The sequence below is a fragment of the Neolamprologus multifasciatus genome, chromosome 2 (assembly GCF_963576455.1).
Source record: "Neolamprologus multifasciatus chromosome 2, fNeoMul1.2, whole genome shotgun sequence".
NCBI classification, from domain to species: domain Eukaryota; kingdom Metazoa; phylum Chordata; class Actinopteri; order Cichliformes; family Cichlidae; genus Neolamprologus; species Neolamprologus multifasciatus.
Window position 1 is genome coordinate 6,671,024 of NC_140440.1, and position 23,510 is coordinate 6,694,533.

The 23,510-nt window shown below is 42.8% G+C and overlaps 1 protein-coding gene across 5 annotated transcripts; it reads left to right on the forward strand.

The window, feature by feature from the left end:
- The first annotated feature begins 531 nt into the window (after positions 1-531).
- tbc1d2 (TBC1 domain family, member 2) lies at positions 532-22,181 on the forward strand. Of its 5 annotated transcripts, none has more exons than XM_085183128.1 (18): positions 532-818; positions 1,164-1,253; positions 5,938-6,946; positions 7,032-7,149; positions 14,673-14,793; positions 14,903-15,018; positions 16,149-16,405; positions 16,489-16,758; positions 17,958-18,086; positions 18,285-18,395; positions 18,525-18,697; positions 18,875-18,986; positions 19,360-19,560; positions 19,671-19,858; positions 19,942-20,062; positions 20,147-20,332; positions 20,961-21,082; positions 21,342-22,181. In XM_085183128.1, exons 2-18 carry the CDS (start codon positions 1,222-1,224, stop codon positions 21,541-21,543), a joined length of 3,468 nt encoding a protein of 1,155 aa, XP_085039254.1. In that variant the 5' UTR covers positions 532-818; positions 1,164-1,221; the 3' UTR covers positions 21,544-22,181. The 5 variants fall into 5 exon arrangements, with proteins under 5 accessions (XP_085039254.1, XP_085039263.1, XP_085039272.1 ...); XM_085183146.1 differs by lacking the exon at positions 532-818 and adding an exon at positions 5,476-5,538 and having other exon boundaries at positions 1,164-5,321; XM_085183137.1 differs by lacking the exon at positions 1,164-1,253.
- Positions 22,182-23,510: the final 1,329 nt, after the last annotated feature.

Genomic DNA, 23,510 nt, shown 5'->3' on the forward strand with positions numbered 1-23,510 from the left:
AAGGAATGGAACAAATGATATATTTTATGACAGGCTGCCTAAAGACACAGTTTAAAATTAGCTCTTTGCTAAGTTGTGTGTAGACACAACACTGATTCATCTCGTTATCTGACTTTTTTATGCTTGAATGACTCATAGGTGAGCGTTGAAGTTGCTTATAAACAAACCAAAAACATTGCTCTAAAATGGTCTAGTACAGGAGGTGTACTGAAAATGAATGAAAAAGCAGCCAGTGTCCAAAGAAAAGCATTGACAGTTCTTCAGAAAGTATGAAGAAATACTGCTCAAGAAGGTCTGGATGCTTGGAAGCAAAAAATAAAAGAAATGACGAGTGGCTTAAAACTTTTGAACAGTTCTGTAATTAGTGAAGTTAAAAAAGTGAAATAAAATATTTCCAGGGCAAGTTTTCCTAAAAAGTTCCTCATCTAGCTATTAAATAACTTGAATTCTTTTGATGTTACAAAAGTACACATTATTTTGAAGATCACAGGAACTTTTCCAAAACTGGTCTTATTTTGAAATCTCTTACCGGAAGTTACGTCTTCGCTCCGTGTTGTTGGGCCGTGGCGCTGAAAGGAGCGCTCCCAGCCGCAGGGGTGGATGGCAAGGAGCCGGAAGAAAGAGAAGTCAGAATAAAAGGACGTGAAACAGAAAAGAAGAAGAAGACTAGGAGAGGAACGAGGAGAGGGAGAAGTCCAGAGGAGGAGAAGAAGTGAGGAGCTGGTGGAGTGACTCAGTGTGATTTCTTTAACAGCTGCAGCTGCTGTCAGTCAAACACGAACAGACCCGCCAGGTGGGCTCAGGCCCCGCCCCTTCAGGTAAACCCTCAACTGTTTCTGCTGTTCCAGAAGTCCTTATATCAAAGTAATAGTAAGTAATCAAAGTAACAGTGGAGTTCTGCTGAGTGGAAAAATTACTTTAATGTGTATGTAAGTATGAGCGGGGGTAGACACGTGTAGAGACTTTGTACTGAGAGGAAGGACGATTTAAAAGTATTTTTCACAGTTTTATATGAAGTACTGCAGTAATTACCAGTGAGTGAGAGTGTGTGTGTGTGTGTGTGTGTGTGTGTGTGAGAGAGAGAGAGAGAGAGAGAGAGAATGGGATCAGTGAGCATAAGCAGCTTTCCTAAAAGCATGAAGTATTTGCTCACTTCCTATCAGGCTGCCGGTGTTGTGCTGCATTCTGTGACCGGATCAACTGCGTTCCTGCCTGCTGCTCATGTTTCCATCACTTCATGCTCAAAAAGCAAAGTCAGTGATGCTCTTCATCAGTCAGAGATCCACCTCCAAAACGTACAAGAAAAACACATCTGCTATCAGTTATGACGAGCTGTTTGTACTAACGCCATAAAACAAAGAAAAGTCTTTCTAGAAGACACATGAAACAAATGTGGTCCCGAAGTCAGAGCCAGTGTTGTGTCAAAAAGTGATTGTCTGCCAAAAACTGATTGTTTGTATTTAAACTGCTATAAATAACTTGCTGGTCTATAATATGTGAAATATATGTCAAATGTATCCCTCATGAATGATATCAAGTCATCTTAAGCAACAAACAACATTCCTGTAACAAGGTAGAAGCCGCAATCAGTTTTTGGCAGTGACTTTTATGTATCCTTTATTTATGCAGTTAAAAAAATTCTTGTTGACTTTAAAAAGATCTCTTTCAAGAGTAATCTGCCCAAGAGGACAGCTGAAATTGCAACAAATGCAAAAATAGTTCTGTAAACATATTTTAAGTGGACAAAAGGGAGCTGATTGATTATAATGTAAGTACAATAACACAGGTAATTTTTTTTTATTTTATATACACCACTTCTTTAGCATCTCAGTTGAGCATGGCTAAAAACCAGTAAACCGGCAGAATTGTGTTAATAAACCAACCAGCAGAGGGTGCTCTATAGGTTGGCTAAGTTTGTAGTTTTGCATTAAATTAGACAAGAGCCACTAGCACTTCTTCCTGGTGCCTTACAGTGGTTGCTAGAGGTTGCTGGCCGTTTTGGGGTGATATTGGTTGCAATCAGGGTGCTGCACCAGAAAAACTCCTTTTAATTGCTGTGGTTATTAGGAAGTTGCCATAGTCACCCATATTTCGCGTGCAAGATGGCCACTTGTCTGCAAACACTCACTAACTAACCACTAGCAGTAGTGGAATCCAAACAGGAAACAGAGAACTTTCAAAGTAAAGGTTGGGCCTCATTGCCAGACACATTCCACAAGACATGAATGACTTTTACTTTGTTTTAACTAACTTAGCTAGCAGCTGTCAAATGTTTGCAAACAAGATGGCATCTTCCACCCAAACTACAGGCAACTGTAGCAATCTGTCAGCAACCAAAGCAGTTTCACCTTGCAACAGCAACTTTCTGCAACCACTTGTAAATCAATCAGAGAATATGTATTTTTCCTTTGCAGCCTGGGATTGCCATGGTGTAACTGTTCATGCTGATGGATAAACATCATATACATGACTTCCACACAGAGAGGTGACAGTGTCATGGAGTCACTCATAAATATCTCACAGTTGTAAGTCATTACCAACTGTGAAAGGATAGAGCAACAGGAGTAAAATAAGCCTAATGAGTAGTAGGCTCAAACTGTCATAAACCTCTGACGTGCTTGAGGGTTTGGCTTTGGGTTGGGCCTTCGGGGGCAGTGCAGTGAGCTGTGAGAATGCCAAAACTTTTCCAAGTCAAACAAACATTTAGATAACAAGACGTATTGGCCAAAGCTGCTGCCGCAAACATGAATCATTTCATGCTCGCTCAGATGACAAGCAGTATGCTGTGGGACCGACACGGCGACCTCTAAAAGCGGCCACACCTGCAGCGGAGCAGCTCCAACTGAAACAAGTCACGTGCAGACCATCGCTTGTTTTTTCTACAGCACTTAAAATGCTTGCGTTACGTTCCTGGAAGCAGCGCTTAGGCTTTTAAATCAGCACTCAGCTTTTCCAGTTATCACGCTCTGAACTCACACCAATGCTTAAATAGCATGAGAGGAAATACAGGCATGAGACACACCACTGCTGAAAGGAGTTTGCCCTATGTGAAGAATTTCCCATGAACGTCTTCTTTAGCATTGTTTGGATCATTTTCCCCCCTGTTGAACACTTAATTTGATTTGAAGCCATTTTCCTTTCTCACCCTTTAGTCTCATGCAGATCTAACCTTTCAGCTTTCTTACTCTTCCTGCCAGTCTAATATTAGCCTGGTAGTTTCATCTGGAACTGGATCCAAAACCTGACATGTACAAAACAGCATTGAGGGAAAAGCTCCCCCCAGAAGCTAAATGTCTTTTAAAATGGCCACAGAGCACTTTTGCTTTAAATCGGTGGTTTTTAAGGGTTTCCAACCTATCTCACACTTTAGTGTTAGCCATTGTCCCATGATGACGATTGCATCAAGCACACTCTGAATCAGTGCAGTTAGATCAGTTTCCATACAATGACCCACAAAATCCCAAGCAGGTGTTCATAAACAGCTGACACTAAGTGTGACAACACAATAGAATTTGTTTTAAAAAAAGATCTTCAGTCTGTCACAGTGATTCTCAGAAAATATTACACATTAAACAAAGTGAAGTAACTTAAATGAATGGTAAGTCAACAAAAGTGAAAGTTGAGAGAATCAGGATTGTGAGAGGTGCAAGGAAGAAAAACAAAGAACTAACTCAGAGCAAGTACTAGCAACAGCTTTATAGACTGGAAAACCCAGTCAGCCCTGCCCTCCAGGTTGCTGAAACACCTGCAGAGGAAAGTGAAGACATTAAATGATGGGATTGATCAGACTAAATTAAAGGAAAGGAAATCTCTCCGAACTTAGTACTTCTTTGAATGAATTCAAGTCTCTGGAGTGTGCATCAGCGCTGCTTACACAAACTAAATGTCAAATACCTCGAACTGGAAGCACATGCTCTACAAACCCTGTCAGACAAAGGCAGAATGTGGGGAACCTTTACCATCTTCCCCTTTCAGCTGTTTGAATAAAATGAGTCTAGTAGTCAATAGAAAATTAAAGGGCAGCTGGTTTTCCTATCTGAAACCCGTTTAGCTGAAAGCCAACAGTCCATACAGGACGCGGGCCTCCTTCCAAACTCATTGAAGGCTGTCTGGAAAAATCCATGAATATAACAGCAGTCAGTAACATGCGTGATCTGCACAGCACAGGTCTGCAGTTAAGCTGAACTGGATATTCCACAAATACGTGTGGACTGACCTGCCACATGAGAAGGTCATGCCACGCTTACGAGTCAAGAGCCGCTACTCTAGTTTGGCTTTCCCCCTTCATATCTGTGTGTATAGAGATGCAGAGATATGGAACGTCATTTAGATGTTTAGCTTCCCTGGACCTGAACCACTTCCTGTAATTAGGTCCCATTACTTTAGAACTCATCAGATTTGTGCTTATTTTGGTGCAGTAGAAGAAGGATTCAGGTCCTCCACTGCAGGAAAAAAACACTAAAACGTGTTTTTAGAGCTTCACGCATCATGGTGCTCTGCTCCTGGACCACCAACGGGTGAATAAAGAGTCGAACACACATTTTAGACTATATACAAACACGTGACTTCAGTAAAAGAAGAAAGAATGGAAAAATAATTATTTACAGGTTTGGTTCCATTTGATTTTTATTTCTCAGTAGAGAAAAAACTTTTAGCATCCTCAGCTGAATTTTAAAATGATAATCCACAGACTGTATACCTTCATATACATATACAGTAAGCACTATACTGTACATTAAGATATCGACTACGCTTGCCATTGCACGCACAACAAAATCCACACCCAAAGCAAAGCTGATGTTTCTCTAAACAGGAAAATGTTCAACTGTCAGCCCAGCACTTAGAAATAACAATACAACTCTCTTTTTTTCTGTCCGCTTGCAGCACGCTCTTACTATTCATGGATTCTTTTCTCTTTAAATGGTTTTTAGTTTTACAAATTAAAGTATGAACTTCGAAATAGAACCAATAGAATTTCATCACCAACCCCGGGGCTTTAAAAAAGAGACAGAAAAAAACTGCAGTTCTTCTAATGTCCACTAGAAGCTACAGCATAGACTCCCATGTTATACTTGATTACAGCGTGCTTCAAAAGGGGTGTGCTATCTGCAGGTTTGGCTGACCTGCAGATAGTTCACAAAAGTGGCTGCAGCTGCTAGCTGTCTGCTAGGCTTCACCTCAGCTAATTGGAGTTCCTGAATTGGGGACCTCTGGGCCATGTTTGTGCTGTTAGAGCCTTTTGTTGTCATTTTAATAATTATTATTATTATCTAGCCAACAATATGGCTGCTGTGTGCGTAATCGTACTAACAGACCATTCAGTAAGTCCATTTCTAAACTTTTATTTAGATATTACTGTGCAGTAATTAGCAGGTATGTGTCTGTGTGATGCTGTTGTACTGTCTGTGAATGCAGCTTGACAGTCAAGCTAGCTAGCATTTAGCTAATAACATAACACTCCACCCTGTCATACAGATATGGTCTATATGCTATCTCTGAGGTTGAAGACAGATACTAAAACTAATGAGTGGCATTAACGTGGGTATAGTCATCTTTTACAGTCTATATAAGATAAACACTCAGAAAATAAGCAAATCAATTTTAAAAAATCATTTAAAAATAAATTAGTTTGAGGAACCTTGGCTGTCCACATGATTTTACTGCATACAGGTGATATTGCATATTTCAACACAAACTGATGTGTATCTGAATTTGTAACTGGTTTACTTTGAATTTGTGTCCCTGCATTTCTTCTCCTGCTGGCTATGTTTTCTTTTTTTTCCCCCAAATGCAGCCTTTATTTATACTCCTTGTCTGGAAAAAAGGCACTTAGTCTGGATTTGAAATTCTCAGAATCCAGTTTGATGGTTTACCGCCAAACGTCTCCTCACAAACATCATTAAACTCCATTTCCTTCCTCCGTCTTTCTTTTTGCAGGATGAATGGAAGCGGTTCAGCAGGAAATCCCAGCGCTGCCTCGTCTTGCTCACTTCCTGCCCACGCTAACGAGGGGACGCTGAAGACAGAGTCTCCGAAGAAGGACCACCAGAGCAGAGAGTCTGCCAGTGTGCCTGGGTCACAGAAGAACCAGAGACCAGGAGGGAACAAACAGGCTAAAGAGAAAACAGGCCGGCGGTTTTCTCCTCACACGGAGAAAACCGCAGAAAATACTCCAGAGTCAAACAGGCTTAAGGCTAAAGATTCAACTTCTTCAAAAAATGAATCAAAACCAGATCGACCACAACCAGAAAACCTCTTTCCAGACCAAACTGAACTAGATCCTCTTCCTGAATCAACAGATTCTGGTTTGGGGGCAGATCAGAGGAACCTTGGAGATCCTGTCAGACCAAAACATGAACAAGAACTGGGTGACTCTCAGGACTGTCAAAACCACAAAGATCTTTTTTGTGCAGATCAGAAAACTAAAGATGAGAAAAGAAACTCATTTATAACTTTGCTAACAGCTGAAAAGGATGTCCGGAATAAGCTCCATATTTCTGAGTCCATAGAGGAGAAAAAACCTGAGAGGCTTCAGCATTTCCAAGATCCTCCTCACCTAAACACCCACAAGTCTCCTCCCCCTTCTCCTGCAGACCAGAAAAGACACTTGGATCCTCCAACTAAAAGATCCGCCCTGGCTCCACCAGCTCCACCTCTCACCATTGAGGCTTTCTGTGACCAGATGCAGCCCGGCCCTGCAGGATTTCCTTCCGGGGAGCCCAAACTGTGCGGCTTCCTGATGAAGCAGGGTGGGCCTCTGAGGGCCTGGAAGCAGCGCTGGTTCACTTACGAGGAGAAGAAGAACCAGCTGTTCTACTACCGCACACCAAACGACGTGATGCCGCTCGGGTGGGTGGAGCTCAGCGGTGCCACCTTCACCTACCCACTGAAGTCAGAGCCGGGTACCTTCCAAATTAAGACACCTGAACGCACTTTCATACTGAAGGTAGGAGGCCAAATGTTGCTTAAAGCATTTTTGGATTTGAGTCGCAAGTGTTTGGAGTCTCTTAATCCACCTGCACCCTCTCCAGGCTGTGACCGAGGAGCTGATGCTCTATTGGCTGCAGCAACTACAGGTGAAGCGCTGGCAGCACCGAATGATGTCCATGTGCTCAGACCCAACGAACAACAACAACAACAACACTGCAGGTGAGAAACCAGCGTGAGCTGCTGCTCGAGCTTCTACATGGAACGCTGAGACATGAACTTAACTGTTTTAAAGTCTCTCCAGGATGTAGTTACAGCGAGCAACAATAAAAGTTTATTTAAAACAAAAGCCCTGAACACTGACAGAAGATCTGCTTTGTCTAATCTTATTTTGAAAATATCAGTAAATTACAGTTTGGTGAGCTTCAACCACCGTCCACTAGAGGCTCCAGCAGACCCCATAGTGCAGGGGTGGGCAACTCCAGGCCTCGAGGGCCGGTGTCCCTGCAGGTTTTAGATGTGTCCTTGAACCAACACAGCTGATTTAAATGGCTAAATTAGCTCCTGCAGTTCTCCAGAGGCCTGGTAACGAACTAATCATGTGATTCAGGTGTGTTGACCCAAGGTGAGATCTAAAACCTGCAGGACACCAGCCCTTGGGGCCTGGAATTGCCCACCCCTGCCATAGTGAGCCAGTCCCGAAAGAAAAACATGTTTACAGCCTGATTTTTAAAAAAGGGGGCGTGTCCGTTTATGACTGCCAGGTGGCTGTAGCTAGTAGTATTCACCTCAGCTAATTGGAGTCCCTGAACTGGACTTGTAGACTGTTTGTGCTGTGGGAGCCTTTTTAACCCTGGAGAATGGGGTCGGCTCTGACCCCATTGGTTTTCTAGGGAAACTCCAGGGTTCATGCTAACAGATATTATTAATTTCGTTGACTCATAATTTGCATCTTAACTTTTGTCAGGACGAATTTGGCGGCAATCCAATCCGAATCAACTTTTGATTTAGTCTCCTAGTCTGATGATGTTCAGTTGACTAAAACTAAACTTTCAGCATTTGTTGTCCAAATGATTTGTGGTCCCAGAAGAAGTCTGAGCTCTGTGTCTGTGTGATGCACCTGTACAGTGTATGCCTCTCATCCACACGTGGTCACTTCTAGCTCTATTAATGTTGAGGCTTCAGAATGCAGAAGCTACAAAGCTGTGAGTTTCCCATCTCATTTTTATACCCAGTCTGTGGTTGAAACAGACTTTCAGTCTCTAACTTGCTTTTCCCGTGACTCTCACCAGAAGCTTCTTCAGACCTTTTCTGGTGTGCTTTCACCTCTTTTGTCTTTATCGGCCCTCTCATGTTCATGTTTGGTCTCTCATGTTCAGGAAGTGAGTTACTGCTGTGGTTTATCTTCCTCTTCCTCCTTTGTGTCCCGGCAAGAATTGGGAAATCCTTCCATGAGGCATGGGAGGGGCTCAGACTGACTCACTGTTCCCTGAAAGTCTAAAATTGCGTCAGAATAAAGGATCGAGCGAGTCATTTAGCATGCACTGACTGGTTTTATGTTCCTCTTTTCATAGAAATATTTCAGGTTATACTTTTGTCACAGAGAAGAAGCGGCTTTTCCTTTCATTGTGTCTTCATATATGTGGCTGTTTTTTTTTGTTTAGGTCAGCATGAAGGAGTTTACAGGGTCTCTCTCTGTGCTTCTTACACCCTTATCATCCTAATTAGGACCTGAGTTTGGAGATGGAGATCATCAAAATCCCAGCAGGGCCATTAAAAATTAAGCAGAGGAGCAGGTGGGGAAATTCACCGCTCCCTCCCCACTGAAAGGCACTAAACATGAATCCAGTCTGGTTTTATTTCTCTGTGCATTATGTTGGGATTCACTGATCAGCTTTTAGTTGAACGTCCTCTTGTACAGACAGCCTACGGTCAGTTATCCGTCAGTGTTAAGCAGGCAGAGACTAGCTGAAGCAAAGCAGAGCATTCCTATGACCGCAGTGGTAAACACGGCCATGCTGTGTTTAGGTGCAATGCTGGACAGCCTCCAACTGACAGACGAGGTTAAAATTGGTGACAGTGTTCACTGACTCAAACTAATTGAAAATATTAAGCACTCTGATGAGCTCCTTCAGCCTTTTGAGTTTCTGTGTTTCATCAAATAAACAATTTTTTAATGGTAAATGGCCTGCATTTGTATAGCGCTTTACTTAGTCCCTAAGGACCCCAAAGCGCTTTACACTACATTCAGTCATTCACCCATCCACACACACATCCATTCACACATTGGTGATGGCAAGCTACATTGTAGCCACAGCCACCCTGGGGCGCACTGACAGAGGTGAGGCTGCCGGACACTGGCGCCACCGGGCCCTCTGACCACCACCAGTAGGCAACGGGTGAAGTGTCTTGCCCAAGGACACAACGACCGAGACTGTCCGAGCCGGGGCTCGAACCGGCAATCTTCCGATTACAAGACGAACTCCCAACTCTTGAGCCACAATCGCCCGTGGCTTAATCTTAAATTATACTTTTGCAGATGAAGTAAAAAGTGTGATTTTACTTCTGTTGTGTGCCTCTACTGTCGTCTATTAACAAGTAAGCGCATTAGAGGGTTAAAAAGGTTAAAAATTAAATCTTCACTTAGCAAAAATTCTGCAAATGTGATTAAATGAAATCATGAATGAAGCTTCTACTAAAAAGTGTTACATATAGCGTATAAGTATCAGTCCAAGTCCATGTAGCATGCAGTCAAATACTTCAGCTCTGAAAATATTTGACTTTTAAGAGGCCATCACGGCTCATTTCACCAAATATTGGCGTGGTCGATATGCTCTGTGATGTCGCCCTGTGGAGCTGAGGATCATTTCCTGTTATGGTTCAGTTACATCATCATCTGGACAGGAAGTGATTCTGACTGCAGATCAGCTGCATGCGACTGAATGAGAGGAAACCCCCACGGACTAAATATAAACTGGCGAGCAAACACCTGCTGGAAGGAAAAAAAACTGAGTCGCACAGCTCAGAGCTTCATTCTTTCATTTTTTTATCTTGAGATAAAATTTGTATAAAACAAGCATTGAACCTCCTCTGTTTATCAGTCTGACTACTGGAGAAGCTCAACTGGCTCTCGGGTATTCAGTACATGTCCCGGCTTGTTTAGCACTTTTAGGTCTCAGCTCAGCTCACAGAGACGGCTCCATTGTTTGTTTGTTTTTAATTATCCTTCATGTAGGTGTTCAGAGCCTAATCTGACAGCGTGGAGATCTTTCAGTGCCCCCTGCAGGGTCTTTATGACATGGCCTGGAGAGCCTCCCAGACTCATCCCAATATATACAGTGAAAATCGCAAAAGTTCTTAATTTTTAAAAGAATAATTTTTTTAAATTGTTTTTATCTACGTTTGTGTTGTTTAGGCATCAGAATTGCTCAGCCAGGCTGCTTCAGTAAATCATTCCTATTATATTATAAAACACCTTTCAGGCACACACATTTCTGGATTATACCTTTTTGTAGCTGTTTCTTTTATTTATAGTCTAAACATTATTTATTAATACAATCTGCAACTCTTTCACAATTTTTGTCTTGCTTTCTACTTTTCTTTAACTTAAACTTATTTTTATTTTTTTGTTTTGTTTTATCACTGTTGTGCATATAACACCTATTTGTCGAGCTATCTTATCCATTTAACTAACTAGCTAGCTTTTTATCTATCTAGCAATCTAGCTAACTATCTAGAATTCACATTAATCACATTATTGGACATCTAGTATGGAAAATTTTAAAATAAAAAGATAATGGGTGTAGAAGTGCAAATAATTTTACATAAGGGGGACAAAAAAATACACTGAACAAAAATATAAATGCAACACTTTTGTTTTTGCTCCAATTTTTCACGAGCTGAACTTAAAGATCTGAAACATTTTCTACATACACAAAGGACCCATTACTATCAAATATTGTTCACAAATCTGTCTAAACTGTGTTAGTGAGAACTTCTCGTTTGCTCAGATAATCCATCCCACCTCACAGGTGCGGCATGTCAAGGTGCTGATTAGACAGCATGAATATTGCACAGGTGTACCTTAGGCTATGTCCACACGTACCCGGGTATTTTTGAAAACGCAGATTTTTCTATGCGTTTGCACCTTTCGTCCACACGTAAACTGCGTTTTTGGTCACTGAAAACGGAGATTTTTAAAAACTCCGGCCAGGGTGGATATTTTTGAAAACTCCGTTTTTGCATTTACGTGTGGACAAGAAAAACGGAGAAAACGCAGCGTCAAAGGTGTGTGCCTTTTTTGACGTCACACTGTGCGCCACGTTATTGTTTCGGTGAAATGAATTTCTACAATACTGTTACTGTTAATTGTTCTCTCTGCAGTGTTTAAATGCTTCCATATACACACGCACAGTTACTGTCCCTCCACACATAGGACTCGGTTCTGCTTCTATGCCCCAGCTTTGTTTACTTTTTCCCGCCGAGGCTTCTAGACTTCTGATTGGCCAACATTTCTGCACGGTTAGGAATATATCGCCACCTGTTGCTTTGGCATGTTCCTAGCAGCGTTTTCCTTCATTTCTGCCTTTACGTGTGGACGCGATTATTTTTTTTAAAATGAAATCGGAAAATCTCCGTTTTCAAAAATACCCACGTACGTGTGGACGTAGCCTTAGACTGCCCACAATAAAAGGCCACTCTCAAATATGCAGTTTGATCACACAGCACAATGATACAGAAGTCGCAAAACCAGTCAGTATCTGGTGTGGCCACCTCACACAGTGCAACACATCTAATGGAGATGTGTTGCACTGTGTGAGGCAAATGGTGCCTAATGGGCATAGAATTCATCAGGTTGTTGATTGTGGGCTGTGGAATGTTGGTCCACTCCTCTTCAATACTTGTGTAAAGTTGCTGAACATTGGCAGGAACTGGAACACGCTTTCATGTGACAAACTGCTGTCATGTGACGACCTGACTGCAGGTCGTCACATGACAACATGCTGGATGTGGAGGTTCTGGGCTGGTGTGGTTACATGTGGTCTGCGATTGTGAGGCCGGTTGGATGTACTGCCAAATTCTCTGAAACACCTTTGAGGACGGCTTATGGCAGAGAAATTAACATTCATTTCACAGGCAACAGTTCTGGAAGACATTCCTGCAGTCAGCATGCCAAAAGCTGTGACTTCTGTATCATTATGCTGTGTGATCAAACTGCATATTTCAGAGTGGCCTTTTATTGTGGGCAATCTAAGGCACACCTGTGCAATATTCATGCTGTCTAATCAGCACCTTGACATGCCACACCTGTGAGGTGGGATGGATTATTTCTGCAAACGAGAAGTCCTCACTAACACAGATTTAGGCTACGTCCACACGTACCCGGGTATTTTTGAAAACGCAGATTTTTCTATGCGTTTGCACCTTTCGTCCACACGTAAATGGCGTTTTTGGTCACTGAAAACGAAGATTTTTAAAAACTCCGGCCAGGGTGGATATTTTTGAAAACTTCGTTTTTGCATTTACGTGTGGACGAGAAAAACGGAGAAAACGCAGCGTGAAAGGTGTGTGCCTTTTTTGATGTCACACTGTGCGCCATGTTGTTTCGGTGAAATGAATTTCTACAATACTGTTACTGTTAATTGTCTCTGCAGTGTTTAAATGCTTACATATACACACACAGTTACTGTCCCTCCACACATACGACTCTGTTCTGCTTCTATGCCCCAGCTTTGTTTACTTTTTCCCACCGAGGCTTCTAGACTTCTGATTGGCCAACATTTCTACACTGTTAGGAATATATCCCCACCTGTAACTTTGGCATGTTCCTAGCAGCGGTATCCTTCATTTCTGCCTTTACGTGTGGACGCGATTATTTTTTAAAACGAAAACGGAAAATCTCCGTTTTCAAAAATACCCGGGTACGTGTGGACGTAGCCTCAGACAGATTTGTGAACAATATTTGATAGTAATGGGTCCTTTGTGTATGTAGCAAATGTTTCAGATCTTTAAGTTCAGCTCATGAAAAATGGGAGCAACAAAAGTGTTGCGTTTTATATTTTTGTTCAGTGTAATAATTAAACAATTTAAGACCCGTCAGTGAAGTGTGCTAAGGTTCAGACTCGTAAAACAATTAGCCTGAGCTTTTTTTCAACAGTTTTAAAAAGAGTGAACATCTTTATATTCCTGTCACCTTTCTTTTTGGCCTAGACGCAAGTATCATAGCTGAGCCAGAGTTGATGTGTTTTGATCTTTCCATACAACAGAATCCTTTACCAGAGATTTGGAAGTGTGCCTTTTTTTTACTCCCCCTACTGAAAACTGGTGATTCTTCAATGGTCAATAACTACAGACCAGTTTCCAAACTCTGGATCTTAGTCTGGTAAATAATCAACTTAGAGTTTCCTGGATTACAGTAGTTTTTTTTTTTTTTATCTCCTTCTCTGTCTGGCTTTAGGAAATTGCAATGCTATGAAACTGCTTTCTTAAAAGTTCTTAATGATGTCTATTGAGCCTTGAAAGCCTTCAAAGAACTACTGCACTGCTCTTTTTATTGGTCTGTCAAAAGCCTTTAGCACTATTGACCATGGCATTTTATGCCAGAGGCTACTGGTCGTAGGCCTTTCAGACCAAGCAGTTTGGTGTATTACTAATGACTTTTCTGACCATCAGCAGTGCATGTAGCTCAGTGGCCTCTCTTCCAGAGAGTGCCCAGGGTTATGTAGTGGGGCCTGCACTATTTATGTTAATGGCTGTGGACAAAATCTTAATGCTTCGGTTAATTTTTACACATATGATACAATTATTTATTGTGCTCATATAAGTGACATAGTTTTTGAACAATTACAGCTAGCTTTTGAATTTATACAGTCACAGCTGTGTCAGCTCAGACTGCTTTTGAATGCAGGAAAAAAAAAAAACAAGTTTATGTGAAAATTACTGAAACTGAGGCTGAAGTTGGGCTTCTTTTTCCAAAAATCAATCGTGTTTCTCTTTCACAGCAAGGAAAAGGCTCGTTGTTACCACCTGTTAACCCCTCCTGGATTACAGCGATAAAATTTCCATGAACGCCTCTGCTCTTTCTCTCCATTTCATGGACTGTTTATCACAGGGCACTAAGATTTACAAGCAGCTGTAAAACTTTGGCACGCCGCTGTACTTATATTCTCTGGTTGACTGGCTCTCACTGGCCATAGCAGGATGGTTCATTGGTATGATTTTATCTGTAAATCTATGTATGGTTTACTCCCTTCTTATTTATCAGAGTACACGTCATGCAAACAGTTTAGTCATAGTCTGCAGTCTCAGGACTTCATTACAGTCACCATCAGTTCATACAGAACTCAGAAAGAAGGCATTCCTCTTTTTCTGCCCATCTTTGTGGGATACACAATATGACATCAGCTGATGTCACTTGTAGACTTTAAAAGACGTACAAATGACTTTGTGAAATCATCCCTGGGAACTTGTTCCTGTTTTTGACATGAATGTGTAAACGTTAGACAATTTTAGCTATTCTATTGTTTCCTGTATTGCTGCGATTTTAATGTTTGTCTGACATGGGTCACTCTTGTAAATGAGACACTGAGTCTTAATGAGACTATATAAGAGAGTGTATAAGTAAAGGTCAAATAGAAAGTATTTAAACATCAAACACACATTCATTGAAAATAAGCAGCTAGAAGAAAACACACAGGCTTTGCGTGTGTGTCTGAGGTGTTGAATGTCTGTGTGTGTTTGTGCAGATGACTTCCTGCCAGTGTTGAAGAGCCCCATCGGTCTGGTCGGGGAGGGGGCCGCCAGTGTGCCGATGACGCGAATTCCCCTCGCCAACGTGTCGCTCAAACATCCGCTCATCGAGATCCAGTGAGTCCCCTCGGCCACAAATCCGAGACATTTAAACGGCTCAGACAGTCTGATGTCTTCCACTTGTTGTTTTGTTGTTGGTCTTCATGTTTCTTCTTTCTGAGTACAGAAACTCAGTCCACTGTCTGCGTAAGAGGTCATCCCAGGACTGGGGTCAGAGCGTGTTTCATGTAGAAGCTCCTCCCTGGATTCCCCCGAACATTGCCGACACAGTCAACACCCCCAGTATGTATATACAGTACTACAGCAGTACTACAGTAACTAGTCAGAGCTTAGAGTACACCAGTGATACCATTCATATTCATCTATGAAACCACATGACGCAAATCAGTTAAACTACAGTCATAACTTAAAGACTTGAATGATGTTAAATTTTCTCCTTTTAAATTCACACAAACGGAAGTTTTTTTATTGTACGCGGCCCTAAAAACCTCAGAAACTTGGTGTCCAACCAGATCCTTACTCTGAATGGTGTTACCTTTGCCTCCAGCAGCCCTGTGAGGAGTCTTGGAGTCAATAATGTCCCTCAGTGCACACATTAGACAAATATGTAGGACTTTTTTGTTTCATATATGCAACATCAACAAAATTAAGAACATCGTCTTAATATATTAGTTCACGGATTTTCTACTTCTAGGCTGGACTGTTGTAATTCATTATTGTCAGGTTGTTCTTAAAGCTCGTTGAAAAGCCTTCAGCTGTTTGAAATTCTGCAGAATGTAACAGACGAGCTCCCCAGTTTGGATTCAGGAACACTATCTACTTTTCCTATTAGATTTCTCTTTTTAATAAACCTTGTAGTTGGTGTTGTGTAGGTGTCAGGTGACAGTGAACCAAACCATGTTATGAATGTTTCCACCCACATTTGGTCAAGACAGATTGCTGCCCCACTCTGATCCTGCTTCTGTTGAAGGCATCTTCTGTCATAAAGTGCTCCACATGGAGGATCATGTAATCACTGAAGTCTCTCTAATACTGTAAGGCCTTTACTTTGAGATAATAAGGCAGCATTTTTGTGATTTGAGGTTATATAGAAATGAAGTTGAGGCCTGCGGTGCCCATCAGATGTGGAAGGAAGAAGATGCATCTATAGTTACCTGTGACTTTAAGTTGGACTTGAACTGGGACTTTTTCATTTTGACTTCAGACTTAAGACATAAACATCAGCCTGAACTGTGACTCACCTGTACTGAGTATTTTGTACCTGATTTGGGCTGTGGTCCGCTTCAGTCCTCGGGTTTTTATTAAGAGCTTGTTAGTCTGTGTTTGTCCTGTAAATAACCACCATCAGTTTCTTTACCCGCTTCAGCATCCAGGCGTGTGACTTCTTTTAATCCTTCTCTGTCACTTCTCAGCTTCTCCAACCCTCAGCACTCCCTCTGAATCTCCGAGCCCCTCCCCTCCCCCGTTGCTCAATGCCGCTGATCAGGCGCCCCCTGCAGATGGCAGGGAGTCACCATCACTGTTTGAGAGTTGCAGCCGCAGGGTGAAGGCTCACAGTGCGTCCACCTTGCCTGTCCGCCGCAGAGACATGGCGTCTCAGTCCTCAGACCGGATAGGCCGCTTGCAGCAGGAGAAAGAGATGCTGATGGAGGAGGTCAAAGCTCAGAAGGTGATCAGTCGTTCAGTAATCATAAAATTTTATTGATCTCTGCTGCCACTGAAAAAAAGTGACAAACACAGCGCCTCCTGCAGGAGCTGGTGTGGATCCTCCACAAAGCGCTGGAGGCTTCTCAGCTGGAGAAGCGAACCTGTGCCGAGTTTTTGGCAGAGGAGGGTGAGCAGGAACGTCTGGAGCTGCTCCGACACCGCGAGCGGCAGGCGGCCGACCTCCGGGGGCGGCTCGACGAGGCCAAGATGGAGGTGGAGGCGGTGAAGAAGAGTCTGGCTGAGAAGGCCACGCAGGTCGCCGAGCTGGAGCAGAACAACAGGATGCTGGAGGAGAAGAACAACGCCAAACAGGAGGTGAGGACAAAAGAACAAAAAGGGGAACGTTTGAGGAAGATCACAGAGCAAAATGCTCATTGAGCGAGCTCCGTGTCCCCACTTTTAAAGAGTGGTTGGCAGGTTGGTGTTCTGCAATGTTACTTAGGTCTCTTCAGAGGTGGTTTTTTAAAATATTTTCTGATTCTTCAAGTTTGTGCCTCCTTATTTGGACCGTCCTCCTACCTTTGACCTGGATTTGAATTTCTGAACGCCACACTGAAACATCTCAATTCCTAAAATTCATTAGGAGGTGAGGAGGCTGCAGGAGTTATGACTGACGATCAAAAATAAAAACCGCGCTGAGAGTAGGGGTCTTTAGGTAGCTCGTCCTTCATAATCATGAGTTGTTTCAGTTATTTAAATTGATCAGCTGTGTCAGTTTGAGTGCCACATACACTGCAGTTTGATCTCAAATCGGTGAAATTAGTTTACTGCAGATTTCTTAATCCAAGACAAATATTTAGAAAAAAATTATGTCCCTTTAAGTCCAAACACATTCTCAAAAGGTTCATGTTTAATGAGCCGCGAGCTGCTCACGAAGTCTAAAACATACAACTTCACTCAGTTTTCTGCTGTCGCAGGTTTAAATAGCATTTCGTTTTCATTCAAGCAGCTGTTAACTTCCCGTAGTCTTCTGCTTCTGTGCTGGCATTCTCACACCGTGAGTAGGAAATGTTTATATTTTCCAGATATCTGAACTTTTAAATTTTCACTTTATTCAGAGCCACCCTGGACTGCACTGGGACCTTTGGTGGGCCTAATCCGGCCCCCGGGCTGCATATTTGACTCTGTCAGGGTTTCATTTTAATTCTGTTTTATGTGTGGCGTGCATTATGACCATATAGCTCAATCAACTGCTCCACCCAGTGGTCACGTATCGTATCTAGGCAGTAACTGGCTGTGTGACTCAGCTTCTTCTTCCTGCCTGAACCAAAACAGGACGCACCCACACAACATGAGAATGGCTGAAATGAAGCTGAACGATTCTTTATTCTAGTTTTGTGTTGTTGAATCACCGCCTGCAGCTGGCAGACAAATAGAAAGTGCTTAGAGTTACGAGCACTTCTACTTGAGTAAATGTACTCAGTTACTTTTTCTTGCTTCTTGTGAGCTTTGTGTGACAGTAAAACATGAAGTCTATCTGCAGCTGTACTCACTGTGCGACTGTTTCCTGTCAGGTGATCATAAAGCTGTCCGATCAGGTGACGGCGTGTCTGTCAGAACCGCGGCGCCCCGACTCGTCCTCTGCCGGCCGCATCAACTCTCAGACTCTCAGACAGCTTCGGCAGGAGAACAACAACCTCAAGGTGAAGCACAGTGATAATTTACAGCGAATTAAAGTTTTACTTGAAAGTACAGAGTGTAAGTGATTGTGTTTTAAAGAAAGTTTTAAAAACCTTCCAAAATGAGCTGAAGCTATCAACAGTGAAGAAACAGACGATATTACATTACTGAGTCTAAAACCTCTTAAATCTCCCAGGTTGTCTGACTGTTTGTGTCTGCAGGATGACATCGAGGCATATAAGACCCAGAACAAGTTTCTGAACTCTGAGATCTACCAGCTGACCAAACTGTGGAGGAAAAGCTCAGAGCAGGAGAAGACCCTGATGGTGAAGGTCGGTCTGATGCCATTTCTGTTCATTTAAACACTCCACCACCACACAGAGCTGCCAGCTACAGCCCACAGCCTACAGCCTACAGCACAGTGATTAATGCCCCTTTTCCTGCCCTCTGATTGGCTGCAGTGTGCTTTCCTGGAGGCCGCTAACTGTCAGGTGGAGAGCCGTTACCTGGGAGTCCTGCGGAGGCTGCAGGAGATCAAATCTCTGCATCCGGCCCAGCGGGAGGCCGTGCAGAAAATGATCGAGGACGCTCTGAAGGGAGAGCTGAAGAGCGTCACGAAGCTCAGCGTAGACAGGTACGAGCACCCGAACAGCAGGGTAGACAAAATAACAGACACAACCTACTTCTTTCTCATTCAAGAGTCACTTGACATGACAATTAAAAACTCAGAAGAAGAAACTCTAAATAGATCAAATTTTTCACTGTTTACTCCAGACTTGATAAATGTGTTAAACATCTGCTGTGTCCTCAGGGATCATGATGAGTACGGCTTTAAGATCATCCCAGACTACGAGGTAGAGGACATGAAGCTGTTGGCAAAGATCCAGGCGCTGGAGATTCGCTCCCACAACCTGCTGCACCAGGTCCGAGAAACCAAAGTTTACAGCCGCTTATCCCCTCCCCCCCAGCAGGCTAGCAGGGCCTGCAGTCACTAATCAGGGCTAAAAAATCAGCCCAAACCTTCTTTCAGCTGCTCCCTTTAAGGGGTTTGCCAGAGCCAATCATCTGTCTCCACCTGTCCCCTATTAAAGATTTAGTCTTTATAGTCATAACCAACATTATTTTGTATGTTTAATGATATTTATTAATTATATTTTATATTATTTGCTCATCATGTCCTGTTCAGAGCCGACCGACAGTCCAGAACCGGAAAGCAGTTTCCTACAAAGAAACTTTTTCCAGTTTTGATCAAGAGCTACGATGTTCAGTAACTGGCGGTCTCGTTTGTCCCTGTAGGAGGGTCTGCAGCACCCCCTGCTGAGCCGCTGGGCTCAGTACCTGGCAGGCAGGTCCAACGATGACTTCATCATCTCACCTGAGCTCAAAATTCTGGTGCGTGAAGGCATCCCTCGGGAGTATCGGCAGAGAGTGTGGCGCTGTTTGGTCCGAGCCAGAACTTTGACAAGCCAAGAGCGCCACCCGCAACGCTATCAGCAGGTACAGCTGTAGAGAGAGAGAGTGCTTTATCCGCACCTGAGCACAGGTGGCTCCTCCTCCTTCCTGTTGGGAATGCTGGCGAGCCCTCAGTAATCCTGTTCTGTTTCCAGCTGTGTGAGAAGAGTCGGACAGCTCCTAATCCTGCCTCCAGGCAGATCCAGCTGGACCTTCACCGAACCCTGACGACCAATCAGCACTTCTCCTCGCCGTCCAGCCCCGCCCTCCAGCAGCTCCGCCGCATCCTTCTGGCCTTCTCCTGGCATAACCCTGCCATTGGCTACTGCCAGGGACTCAACAGGTCAGAACAAAAATAAAAATTTTATATCTGAGTTCTTATGTGGACCCGCCTTCCAGACAGAACCTCACCATGAATGTCCACAGGTTAGCGGCCCTCGCTCTGCTGGTCCTCCAAAGTGAAGAAGACGCCTTCTGGTGTCTGGTGGCAGTAGTGGAAGCCATCATGCCTCAGGACTACTACACCAAGAATCTGGTGGCCTCTCAGGTCAGCAGACACACTCACCTGCTTGCCTGCTGTGATCTGTTTTAGTGATCAGGGAGGCTGATCTCTGTGAGTCTTTGTGCTCAGGCGGACCAGCGCGTGCTGAAGGACTTCATGGCGGAGAAGCTTCCTCGCCTGGCATCTCACTTTGAGGATCACAACATTGACGTCTCTCTGGTCACCTTCAACTGGTTCCTGGTGGTTTTTGTGGAGAGTCTGCCGAGTGATATCCTGATGCCTCTGTGGGACGCCTTCCTGTACGAGGGTACCAAGGTACCATACACCCGAACACACCATGACAGAAATGCAGACAACACTTGAATGCACCGCAGTAGTGTCCATGGAAACAAAAATGATTTTGTTTTGACCTTTTAGATGTCTTTATTTACATTTTAGGAGTAATAAGACATTGTTTACTAAGCATGGGGAACTGTCATGTGACATGAAATAGGAGTGGGAAAGCAGATAATTCTAGTAACGACCTCACAGTCTACCACAAGCAGCGGAAATCCAGATGATGAGCGGGACAATGCCTTTGGGCTTGTTTCTGCAATGTGACAAATGCAGCACAGCTTTTACATCGTTTGTCTCAGGAAACAAGAAGGTAGTTCAGACCCAGAAATGTATACCACACAGGGATAAATGCTGACAACAGCTTCAGCCACGTAGATCCAACCCAGAAGTTTAATTTAAAAAGCTTAAAGCTCAACTACCGAGTAAGGTAATATTATCTTGCAACTGAGGAACCAAGTGGCTTATTGGAAATCGATCAGAGCTGTAATGAGTAAAGGGCCCAACTGCACCACAACTGAAAGAGTAATTTTATGACTCACCTCCTCAAAGTTTCCAATTAATTGTGTGGCGTGAGTGTCCTGTTATGAAATGCGTGTCTGTGCTGCAGGTGATCTTCAGATACACTCTGGCTCTGTTCAAATACAAAGAGGACGACATCCTGAAGATTCACGACAGCGTGGAGATCTACCAGTACCTACGCTTCTTCACAAAGACCGTCTCCAATGCCAGGTACGCACTCGCCTCCACCCGCCTTAATCTACGAGCTGTTACACTCTCAGAAGTGTAGCGGATGTAGCTGTTGAATCTTTGAGCTTCAAACCCTTTTCACTGAAATTTTGTGAGAAGTTTAAATTTCCCTGATCACAGTAACAACGATTTAAAGATTTTTAAGTATCAAGCAGCATAAAACAGAAACACTCAAGCTGATCAGTTTCTAGTTTCTCTGTGTTGGTGATCGAGTCCTTTCCACCTGCGTGTGTCCATGCAGGAAGCTGACCAGCATCGCCTTCAACGACATGAACCCATTCCCCAGCCGGCTGCTGAGGAACCGGCGAGTGCTCCACCTGGAGCGCCTGCAGGCGGAGCTGCGTGAGCTGGAGGAGCAGCAGAAGGAGTTCATCACCGAGAGCGTCGTACGGAAAGACAAAGAGCTCGACGTCATGGTGAGCGAGGACGACGAGGACCTCTGATCGCACGGGAGGCTTCAGCTGCTCACTTCGAGACGACGATGAGTTTTCCATGAGTTCAAGAGAATTTCACTAAACCGGCTGTTAACCGTTTCCTTCACACTAAACACAGGATTGTGTGAGGTTCACCATCTCTACTAACACTACAAGGAAACAGACACATACAGATTTAACTGCATCACATCTCTGAAACAAGCTTGCAGTAAACAAATGTGTACTGTGTTCACGTGTGTAATAAGTCAGGCTGCAGAAATGTGCACATGTATTTCAGTGAATTCATTTGGATTAATATGTGATCACTTATTTATTTCAATGCATCTTTTGCTTTATACCTAAAAATGCGTGACATTTCTAAATGTAGTCACATCCCTATGAAACATGGTTGATTGTCACAGCTGGTGATAAAGTAATTAAAATGTCCAGCTATTCAAAAATAGGGCATTCTGCACAATGAGTACTTTTTGGTACTTGAAGTATATTTTGATGCTGATGCTTCAGGACATTGTGCTGCATTGTCGAAGCTCTCTGGGCTTCCAGTTAGAACGACCTCACAGTGTTTTATTTTGATCTGGTGTAAAGTGCATGGTGCGGAAATGACAGCATGATAGTCACATGATAAAACTGACTTTTCTTTTTTTTTTTTAATTTTGCTGGGTGTGCATTTTGTTCAAATGTCTTTTTCAGCATTTGTACATAAATATTCTGTATATAAATATTTGATTTTCATTTATTTTACAGAGTCCTTTATTTTGTTTCACAAATATGACATTCATGTCAAATGACATCTGCAGACTTTATAATGACCAGCAGGGGGCAGTGCATTGCAGTCTATGAGAACATTTACTGAGACCTGTTTCATGCACTAGTTTCACTGATCAATTTTTTTTTTTAAAAAGTGAATTCCCTACCAATTGCAGGAATAAATAACAAACGAGAAATACATACAAAACAATATAATAATATAATAAAAACTAAATAACAGATAGCACATATTTATTCAACTTGCAGACGATGAAAATAAACGGAAATTAGAGTAAAATTTAAAAACTTTTATTGATGTTAACTTGAAGTGCTGAATTAGCCCTGTTGTCAGTTCAAATCACTTCAATCTATAGCGCACTTTAAGGTCTTTAGACCTTAAAAAATAATACACTGCAAGGTAAGCTTGCAGCATATTACTTTAAGGTCAACTCTGTGGAAAGCCTGAGACAAGTTGATGAGTCAGTGAAGCGCACTTCCTTCTGATGACGACTATACTGAGGTGAGTTTTTAAGGATATCCTGAACTTTAATCATTATTAGACTTCTGACACCTGGCAAATAAACTCTCACGCGATATGAGAACATAACAGCAAAAAGCCAGTAGCTGGTACATGAATGGATAAAAATTGGATCCCTCTAAGATTGAATTGGTTGCCCTCTTATATTACGTTGTTGGAACCTAACCGCATCCACTGAATTAATGCAGTTTTCAGGACAGTAAAAACAGAGAACTCTGATATACACAATTTCTGATTACTGATAGTGTTTCTTAATGCAAAATGGGCTTGCCATTTAAAATGCAATTGTTTTATGTTAGATCTTTAGTGAAGAAGGGTCATTTTTGATTCTGTGGACAAGGGATGCAAATGGAATGTGAAGACAACAGGTAGTAGGGTGAATTAGGGTTTCGTGTGGTCTTCAGTGCATGAATTTTATTGCCACTTTATTTCAACTTTTTATTAATGTACTCAAAAGAAAAACAAGAACCAGGAAGGAGATTATTGTGATTCTTGTTTGTGAAAGAAAGCACATTTTACCACATCATACTGTGTTTGCTGCCATTTATTTTACTCGTCCTGCCCGAGTGTCTGGGCTGCGTTTGTTTGTGCACCTTTGTTCTGGCCTTCTGCTGATGGGCTTCACATTCTGGGCTTTCCCTCTTGGTCCAGACCCAGCAGCCTGCTGCTGACCACACACAGCCTACAAGCT

What these genes read in the sequence shown, in the direction of transcription:
- tbc1d2 (XM_085183128.1), top strand. Translation starts at nt 1,222, where the DNA reads ATGTTTCCATCACTTCATGCTCAAAAAGCAAA. An exon ending in AGGAGAACAACAACCTCAAG is followed by an intron (nt 18,087 to 18,284) that starts GTGAAGCACAGT and finishes TTGTGTCTGCAG; the next exon opens with GATGACATCGAGGCATATAA. An exon ending in TCCTGTACGAGGGTACCAAG is followed by an intron (nt 20,333 to 20,960) that starts GTACCATACACC and finishes TCTGTGCTGCAG; the next exon opens with GTGATCTTCAGATACACTCT.